The 9,906-nt window shown below is 40.6% G+C and overlaps 1 protein-coding gene across 1 annotated transcript in view; it reads right to left on the bottom strand.

Moving 5' to 3' along the window:
- The window catches only part of LOC145500763 (uncharacterized), a 25,367-nt gene extending 15,662 nt beyond the window's left edge, over nt 1–9,705 (bottom strand). Inside the window, exons 1-7 of the mRNA XM_081480293.1 lie at nt 9,489–9,705; nt 3,776–3,838; nt 3,340–3,465; nt 2,704–2,839; nt 1,450–1,617; nt 887–1,044; nt 608–780 (exon numbers count right to left, since the gene is read on the bottom strand). Coding sequence (XP_081336419.1) covers nt 608–780; nt 887–1,044; nt 1,450–1,617; nt 2,704–2,839; nt 3,340–3,465; nt 3,776–3,781 — 767 coding nt within the window. The 5' untranslated portion in view covers nt 3,782–3,838; nt 9,489–9,705. The remainder of the gene's footprint in view (nt 1–607; nt 781–886; nt 1,045–1,449; nt 1,618–2,703; nt 2,840–3,339; nt 3,466–3,775; nt 3,839–9,488) is intronic.
- Nucleotides 9,706–9,906: the final 201 nt, after the last annotated feature.

The raw sequence follows: 9,906 nt of genomic DNA on the forward strand, positions 1-9,906 counted from the left end.
TAAATGTAAACAACTTATCACAGGCTGCTTTCGACGCACGTCTCTGAAATGAAAGAAAAACTTGGTGTCCCGAGTAGGTACCGAACCTGCGTCTCCTCTCATACTAGTCGGGAGTGAAATCCACCACACCATCGAGGCAACCACGCTGGATACATGGAAACAGGCTTTTAGCCAGGATTGGAAACGTGGACGTCCAAAATGTGCTATAGGGTCTGCTTAAATGAACAATTTATAAGGCAACATATAAAAAATAAAACAATTTTCTTTAAAAAGTGGCCGTCCACAGGACGCTTGGACATCCATCTGGATAAAGGCCTGCATGGCAACTTACTGTGGTGAGGCTAGTAGATAGAGGGCAGCAAACCCAAGGGACATTTTTTATTCGAGACATCTGTGATTTTATCGCTAAATCCCCGAATCGGGGATGCAGCAGCAGTATACGTTGGAATTCAGAACCTTGGAATACAAAACTCGATCAGCCGCTCAGTACCCAAGTGGCTAGTGGGGAAAATGTATTCCCGGCTTCTTGTTTCTCCTGCCAAAAATAATAACCTTGTGGTATTTGAAGTTGTCTATATATGTTATATTCGCAATGTAGAAAGGATACTCCAGTCCCTCGAGATCATGCTTTGTCGGGACACCTTGAGAGTTGTAAATGAGCACCGAAGCCAAAAGGACGGTTAATGTAAATATCTGATTATCATCACGGCTTTCACTGTCTGCGGCATCAATTCCTTCGGAGTCCAGTAGCACTACTGTGAATTCATTTCCTCTGGAATCCTGAAAATTAGTGAATACCATAAGAGCCTTCAGGACTTGACAAAGTAACATGGGCTACCACGTCTAAAAAGCTCCTTGGGACTGATGTAACGTTTGAATTGCCCACCTTATACTTTTCAGGTACAATCCATAACCAGATTCCCATGGTCTCGGCCACCATTTCATGTCCAAGTGGGAAAACCTCAGGTTGGTTAAAGGCTTCGCTTAAGATGTAGGACTTTCCCTTTCTGTATGGGCCAACAACGGACACTACACACACAGGACCTATTTAAAAGGAAAAAATAGGAAGGTGACGATTGCTAATGATAAAGTTTGCCCCACTTTTTGTTACGTTGCGTTGCAATCCAGTCTACGTACATGTAGCTCAGTCTGGAGTCGGCCAAAAAAATTGGCATTAACTTGAGCAGTTGTACTTTACAGACCCTCTGAACCGCGGATACACGGTCCCCCAAATTCAAACGTAAAGAGGTGAACCACAAGGTATTAATCTACTCATAGCGGTGAAAATCTGATAATAAACAATGGGAGCACGTTTGTCAAAACGCCGTTTCAGTGGGATTTTCGGGGGGTGGGAGAGGAAGAGTGGCTTGTGGTAACCATACTGCACTTTAGCTGTTTGCAATGTAGTAGCAGATAACTTCTTCTTTCAATCATTGACTTAATAAATACCTTTCTCGTTCCTCAGCCTTTCAAGTGCTTCATCGACCACGTAAAGTGATGAGCGTTTCTCTCCAGTTCGGACGCATTGTAATGTCTTGGAATCCCACTTGCAGTTGTTTGGAAGACAAAGCGGAATGGCTCTTACCCCTTGACCTGCTGAACCTGCAGTCACAGCCCCTGACGATGCAAAGCCAAAGATATTTTGTCCGTGTGTTAAGCCTTAAAATTACCTTGGTTAATCAAGGTTTCCAAACATATATTTGGAGGAACATTCCTCAACCTTAGGTGAACCTTTTTTTTAATGAGTGGCACTGCTTGATGAGTTTTTAATCATTTCACTACATATCCAGATATGAATGAGTCAAAGCTAACACTGAGAAATACTTGCAAATGTTATGTAATTATCGACAAGGTTGCGCAAAGTAACGTATATATTTTGTCAGTTGTTAGCAATCAGCTGTCTCCCTTTTCCACAGGTAAATAATAAATATTCGGCGATTGTTTGTTTATTAGACCAGTGATTGTTTAGCACATATTTTCTGAACTTCAAAGACGTAGTGGTACGCACGTGCACGATGTAATTCAGGGTATTTTTGTCGTCACAGAGGTTGATAGCATGCAGAGCGCGTGAGCATAATAATGGTCGTTGCAATTGACATAGCAACGAGCGTAAGCATAGTATTATTGTAGACTGCTACTTAGGAGTGACGTGTTGTTCCCCCGCGGCCGGCGGAGTGCTCCTTGGAATTTTACATGGGCAGACTCCCAGTTCCAGGCTTAACCCTATTTCAGCCCAAAACACATCGTTTGCCATCCAAGTTTCAGACCTGAAAGATTGACTCTGAATATTGAAATCAACGTCTAAGTTATACTTTTGATGCAATCCTTTTGACAAGATGCCACAAATACTTTCAAAAAATGTTGCACTGTACCAAACGGCTGTGTATAATACAAACGAACCAATAAAAACAGAATTGATAAACCGCGTCATTTTTGTCCTACAAAAGCGTAGTTAATCGGACAATACTATACATGTACAAGTCAACCAAAGCCGACAGGCGTACGCATGACCGCATGGCTCTAAATTCAAGATGAAGAAAATTCTATCAGGGTAGTTCATGATGTTTTCTAATTCCTTCCCTGTGATTTGGTTCTCCTACACTTCTGCTAGTACCTAATTCGTTCCAACGTCACAGACCCAACAAGGACTCATAAGGCAATTTCCTGCAAAGAAGCCCATTATTGCGGGATACGTTCACAAACCTCTAGAAGAGTTTCGCAAAAGCTGAGTCTCCTCTCTGTCTTGTTGCTGTCTCTGTACATTCGCAGGAGACAACGAGCATGATTTCGATAATGGTTCCTCACCTCGTGTCGGTTCATCACGTTGCATTCGAGATTCCTGTAACAGAGGATGTACATGAGTTCCATCTTCAATAAATTACCACATTTTTGGAGCCTCTGTAATCAATTGTGCCACATTTAGTTGTGTTGTAACTGCCTACTCGACCTACTCATTAACAATCATGTCACATTGGGGATTGTAACCACGTATCACGATGATTCAGCTTCTACATCCTAGCTTATACCAGTATCGTAACGCCTTCAAAGTAGACATTCCTGCTTCATGCATTGACAGGAGCTACCAACAAATCCAATAACCCTCTTGTTTACCCATACACAAAGCAAAACTACAAGCAGACTTTGAGCAAAATAAAATAATTTATTCTGTCCGCTTTTCTGTCTAAACTGTAACATAATGCAGCCCCCTCTGCAAGTAGGTAAAACCACTCTCAGACTTCCGCATAATAAATGTTGATCATTCAACTAAGCTGCTGCATTATCCAAGAAACTGGCGACTAATGGTGAAGAAAAAAAATATTAACAATATATTTAACTTACTTTCTCCGTGCGTTGCAGATGTTCTAATCGCGAACGCTCCAGCGCCCTGGCCAAGGCATCATCTTCATTTTCCAACTGGTATTGTCGTGTCCACGACTCCTCATCGAGAGATGGCTGAGAACGACGCTATACGGGAACAAAAACATGAAATAAAGTGAGCTGATCAGGGTATGCCATGCAAGTATTGCTGGACTACCACATCCAAAAAAGGAATTTTTGATCTGTTTCGGCTTGCAAACTGTTACTTACTAAAACCATTTCATCTTAGTCCTACCGGAAATCGATATCTTAAGTACTTTTTTAAAAACAAAAAGGATTTTCAAACATGATGGATTGATGGTCCATAAATAGTTCTTAATACTTCATGAAAATCACGGCAGCTATATTTGTAACAATCTCACACACCTAAGTAAAGCTAAATAATAATCAAACGTACCTCCATCACCTTCTCCACAAAGAACTAAATGTAAACCTGAAAACAGCCGTCTTGAATAGAAACCTAACCACACAGAAGGTAATTTGTTTCGTGAAATGTTTCTAATGAAACAGTTTCTGAGTGGATAAATTCATTTAAATCTCATTCCATAATATTTTTTTAAAAAGAGATAATTGAAAGAGAAAAGTCAGTGGATTGTATATCAGGGGGGGAATTATTATTTGGATTGGAGAGCAGGACGGGAAAATGTTTGGCTCAGGATAGGGGGCTGTCGACATTAACTCACCGCTTAAAGTCAAGTGGATCTTTAGGTCAGACCCCCACCTTCCCCCTCCGCCTCCCTCTCCGTCGTTGACGTCCCATGGAACTTTGCCTTTTCTGTTAAAAAATTTTAGCCTTTTCTTTGCCCTATTTGCGTTTTTGATTTCTAACTACACTATTTGGGACAGCGAACTAGGACTGGCGGTGCAAGGCGTGGAATTTAAGGCCTTCATACTTTCAAACAACGATCATTCACTGGGCAAGGGCATTCCATTTCCTCCTACCGTATACGTCATGTATGCTTACTATTCCCCCTCTTTAGCCAGCTTTAACTACATGTGTCGCCATCGCACCTGCAGGTGAAAAACTCCTTTATTTGTTGCGTTCTGTTCTCCCCTTATGAAGTCAAGTTTATTAAAATGCAGGTAGTTTTGCTTTTAGTCAAAAATGCCCCGCATTTAAGGTGGCTCAAAGCAGCTTCCAGCAGTTAGATTTTGATAGGTCATTATTACCACTCTTTATCACTTGATGCTACAGTCATGGTATCAAAAAGCTGCCCAATCATTGGTGAACACGTTGTTATCATTTTCGTGACACAATAGGTTACCGTATAACCTGCTAAAAACACACTTAATTACAGCTTTAGAGGTTTATAATTCAAAAACAGCACAGTGAATTTTTTTATTTTATCAAATTTTAATAACCACGATAAAACGCAACTTTTGGCAAAGTTTTAAAAAAATTATATACCTATGGTTCAGAGCCACCTTAAAGTTTTGAAAATGTAAGGTGGCTCCGATCCATTTGTACAGATTTTTTTAAAACTTTGCCAAAAGTTTCGTCTTATCATACTTACTAAAATTTGATAAAATAAAAAAATAATAACCGTGCCGTTTTTGAATTATAAGCCTCTAAAGCTGTAATTAAGGGTGTTTTTAGTAGGTCATACTGTTGCTTTGGTAACCTATTATGTCACGAAAATGATAACAACTTATTCACCAATGATTGGGCAGTTTTTTGATACCATGATTTTAGCATCAAGTGGTAAAGAGTGGTTATAACGCACCATCAAAATAGGAGTGCTGGAAACTGCTTTGAGCTTCCTTAAGTCCAAAAATCGACTCTCAACTGTCAACTGAAGCAGGTACATGCAAGTCGACGGCCCCTCAGAAGGGTGCAAAAGTCGACGGCGCGGTGTTAAAGGCCGATACACACGAGGGGTTTTGCTCCAGGAGCATACTCCAAAGTAGTAGTTTATCTCAGCGATATCTTTGTAACGCAAGTGTCTTTTAATGTAATAAAAATAATAATAATAATAATAATAAAAATAAAAAAAATGCTCCAGGGTCAATTTGCACGACTAGTACACACAGGGGAGCATAAAGTAAGAGCTTGCTCCATATTTTGGTACACACGAGGAAGCGTTTTCAAGTTTGTTCAATTGCCCCGGGATCTTTCTTCCAAATATTTAACCGGTTTAATGCTGTGGAGCATTTTGCAGGGTGGAAATTCTGCTCCCATGAAATCGTTGGTACACACGGAGGAGCTTTGCTTCAAAAGCGGGGCCCTGGACCAAAACCCAGGAGCAAAACCCCTCGTGTGTATCAGCCTTAAGCTTGGTGGCATTGAAAAGTCGAGAAAATGTTTTGTACTTTGCGCTTGTTGAATTTCAACCTTAGCTGGGGCGCCTGATAATGCTTTTTACCTAGCGGATCACTTGTTAACCGCTTTGGCCCCAGTGAGACTTCTGGTATTTGCGTTTTCATAAATATGTTAAACAGGTCCAAGACCTGTTTTGTAATTAATTGTCTGATATCCGGTTATATGTCAACAAAAGGTGGCCGTGGCTAACGCGAAAAAATCTTCGAACGAAACGCTCATAAAATATTGTTATCATCCTCTACAGGCAGGTGTATAATACACCTTATCGCATAGTGGCTGGGACTTATGTAAGCCTCGTAAAAGTTCGCGTTAATGATCCTCTTTCGAGGCTTGGTCTGAGCTTCCACTAACGATACTACATTTAGGAAATACACACTGGCTGTGGGTAAAATTTGGGTGGCAGGGAAGGACGACTGGGGAGTAGGGACCCAGGAAGGGGGCCCTCCAAGGGGAGTACAGATCGGGTGGTACCGGGGGTAGCCACCCTGGAATAAAAGTTCCAGACCTGCCTCCAGGGGTGAGGCCCATATCCCACAGTCCCGGGGGACTGAGGGAACCAGGAGGGGGAGCCCCTCCTGGGGGAGTACAGATCAGATGGTACCGGGGGTAGCCACCTTGGAATACGTAATTTCTCCGGACCTGTCTCCAGTGGGCTAGAGCCTTACTGTGGGGTAAAGTGCAGCTAATGGGTGCACTTCCCTGCCACCGTCCTTAAATAACAAACAACAGAAAGTCACCAAAATACAGTCTCTGTTCATTGCACCATGAATGATAAGGTCTAAGGCTTGCTAGGAGACAGATAACCCTAGCCTATAGCCATTAATGGTATAATTATTATTAGTATTATTAGTATTATTTTATAGTAAGCAAATGATATCATAAGTATAAATGGATAAATGTTTTTCTAAAAGTAGTGGAATAGTAATGTTCAGTATCTATACACGACATTCTGAATTGTAGTGTCAAAGCTTGCCCCCATTTTTTTTTTTCTTTTTTTTTTGGGGGGGAGGGACAGATTATTAGCCTTATTCATGGTGAACATTTCTATAGATCTAAATGATTTTGTTTATTCGCTTGAAGATGGTCCTAAAGCGTAGTATCAGGGGTTCAGATGTGTAGAGCAAGGGTCCCAGTCATGGGAGGGTGGGAGGGTAAAAGAAAAATCAGTGGCGAAGGATCGGCACAAACGAGAAGACTGAACACAACGAGGAGCGTGTGCTTGACTAGAGATCAGGGGCATGAGGTGGACATGTGAGAGACATGACTGGAACCATTGATACACTGTCTTTTACAGATGTAGATAACAGTGGCTTTACTTAGGAAATGAAAAGTTTGTTGTGATATCCAAAGGAGGTGATTGTTTTCAACTGGGAATCCCTGATGGACTTTGAGATCAGGAACTGGTGGCATGTTACTTATGTTACTGGGATTTACTTATGAGCATGACACGAAGTTCATAGTGTTACATGTCTCTGAAATAAAGTGTTACAATGCAGAATGTGTGTGCCTGACTTTGAGATATTGTCTCTCAGGTCTCATTAACATCAGTTTATGGATGCCATAAACTTAAACGAAACAATCAGAGACAAGTGTATCAATGTTATAAAAGCGACTGTGCTTTCTAGCTCAGCTACATCCCTCCAGTTTGATTAATGTAATTCCTCGCCTAGTATGTTTACTTTGCTATTCATAAATTCTTCGGAATTCAGTCATTTAAGACAATTATTTGCGATCGAATTCTCATACAATTTAATTTCTGATACATGTTGCCTGCCCGTCAAGATAGCTTCCAAAACTGTGATAAGGTCTATTAAGGTTACCGTATACCTTCAGGGGTGTCTCACGTCCAAGCGATGTAGCGCGTCCGGTTTAAGCTGTAGACACCTAAACCCCTATATCAAATTAAAGCTTATAGAGCTGGCTATCAAACCATACCAAAAATTTTGAAATAAAATGAAGTGCCGATTTTTTTCACGGCCACTAAATGCGAGCGTCCTAGTCACCTTTTGGAAGCTACAAGTCAAAGCGAATTTTGTTTTTCGCCAATTTATTTTTTTCCTCGGTTTCAGGACAAAAAGCGCTAAAAAAACGTGTCTGCGTTTTGCCATATTCAATTGCAGTAAAAAGTTACAGAACATTTTCAAAATAGGATTTAAAAAATGTGAAGTGACCGTACAAAAATTGCTCTCGGAGAAAAAATATTTCGAAATAAACCATTCGCAGACACGTTTTTGGTTTTTATATGTTAATCTAGCTACTGTCCAAATTTGAGGGCAATCAAACAAATCCCCTTTGAGTTGTAACTCTTTAAAGTGTCTGCTTCAAGCGAAAAAATTTATTCGAGAAAACAGCGCTAAGAAAAATCTCTTCCTTCGCAAACAAACTCCGCCCAGAAACGCCTTCAACTGGGTTCTCAGATCACTGAGCCAATCAGCGCTTGGAAAATTTATTACCATTAACTCGCGGTGAAATTTACGCGTGAATCTCGAAAAAACCCTTGTGTTTCGCAATGCGCTCAAGGCGGAGAGCAATGCGCTCAAGGCTTGAAGCTGGTCTGGCAAAATGGGGAAGACGAAAAAGGATACGAACGCTAGAGTGGCTGGGCGACGAGAAGAAACTGAACAAAAGAAAGCGCGGCGGAGCAAATGTGCATGGATAATATTCCAATGGATCTCAATGAGTTGGGCGATTCATCGGTATCGGACTCAACAAAAGAGTCAATGTACACGTCGCTGTTATAGCTGTCGAGTTCCCAAACTTTTACAGAATCTTTCTCTACTCTTAACTCGATCTTTTTGCCCGCTTGATACGATAGCTATAGCTTCATCCGTGAGGCCAACTTTCGCTTCTTCACTCATTGATTTGTTTTCATTCGTTCTTCGCTTTTTCGAACTGGTAAACAGAGTTTTCCGTGGTCCATGTTTACTTATAACTTAATAGAATTACATCTAATACGAAAAATGCTTGGATCTGAGTAGCCAGCCAATTCGTGGTATCCATATATTCCCGCGAAAGTAGTCTCGGTTGATTGCGTACACGTTATAGGGCTGTCAATCAAGAGGGAACTTTTACTTCCGGCCGTAACGTAAAACCTCCATTTCTCCGCCAATATTGAGTTTTTTTTTAATTTTGTTTTCAGAAATTAGAGATTACTCTTCGACCATTACTTTGAACCAAAAATCCAAATTTGAAGAAAATTGCCGATCTGAAGGTATACTGTAACCTTAATGCAATGATTCACGATCTCCTTTGAATGAACTAACCGAATAAAATAATTTCAAGGGCAATAAGTCACTTGTCTCAGATCAAATATTCTGTGTCCCTGTGTACCAAAACAACACGAGGCATTAATACTGATGCGGTTTAAACAACCGGTGATACCGCGCCAACCGGAAATAAAATAAAACCGAAAGTAGAGTCGCCGAAGTGATCCTTTGCATTTCTGTGTTGATCTGCAGTTTTGTGAAAGAATGATCAAAAACCTGAAGAAAATTTTCTTTAAAATGTCAGAATTTGATAGCAGATGAACCGACTTTCGAATAAAACGACGGCATTTAATTCCTCATTTTCTCGGAAATCGGCTTGTCTCCATTTGAACCAACAATGTATTCTCTCTTTAAACCAAATCAACAAAATTGCAATATATATGTCAGTCCAGTTCCATATTTACTAGCTTGAGGATGGCGACTTCCTACCTGGATATATCTGCTCGCTTAAAGTTAAACATTGAAAATATACTTGCACTGAAAAGTGAAAGAAACGTAATTGAATAATAGATTTGTGCATGTACCTCGAGCCTCATGTACTGCAGTGCTGTTGTTTGCTTCAAGCGATTTACTGCAGCATTTTTGTCGAAGAAATAAAGGGTTGATAGATTTCCAATTAATCCTGCGACACCCGGACAATTTTTAACGTCTTGCAACCAGTAGAATAAAGCTAAATCTTCACCAGAAACCAACTAATATCTCCGAAACACTCTCCACTGTCACACCGCGTATCACGTGTATGCAAATGACTTCGAGACAGGCTGTTTGTTTATCCGGGAATTTTCCCTCGTTGCCAGGTCGGTCAAGGATGATTGGTGTTATATCAATATTTTAGACCTGATCTTTAGCAACTTTAGCCGGACATTTTTCCTTCACTACTGTTAAACAAATTGATCTGTACGATAAAAAAAAGGTGTTTGCCAAAGATGTATCTTCTAATAA

The sequence above is a fragment of the Orbicella franksi genome, chromosome 10 (assembly GCF_964199315.1).
Source record: "Orbicella franksi chromosome 10, jaOrbFran1.1, whole genome shotgun sequence".
Lineage (NCBI taxonomy): Eukaryota > Metazoa > Cnidaria > Anthozoa > Scleractinia > Merulinidae > Orbicella > Orbicella franksi.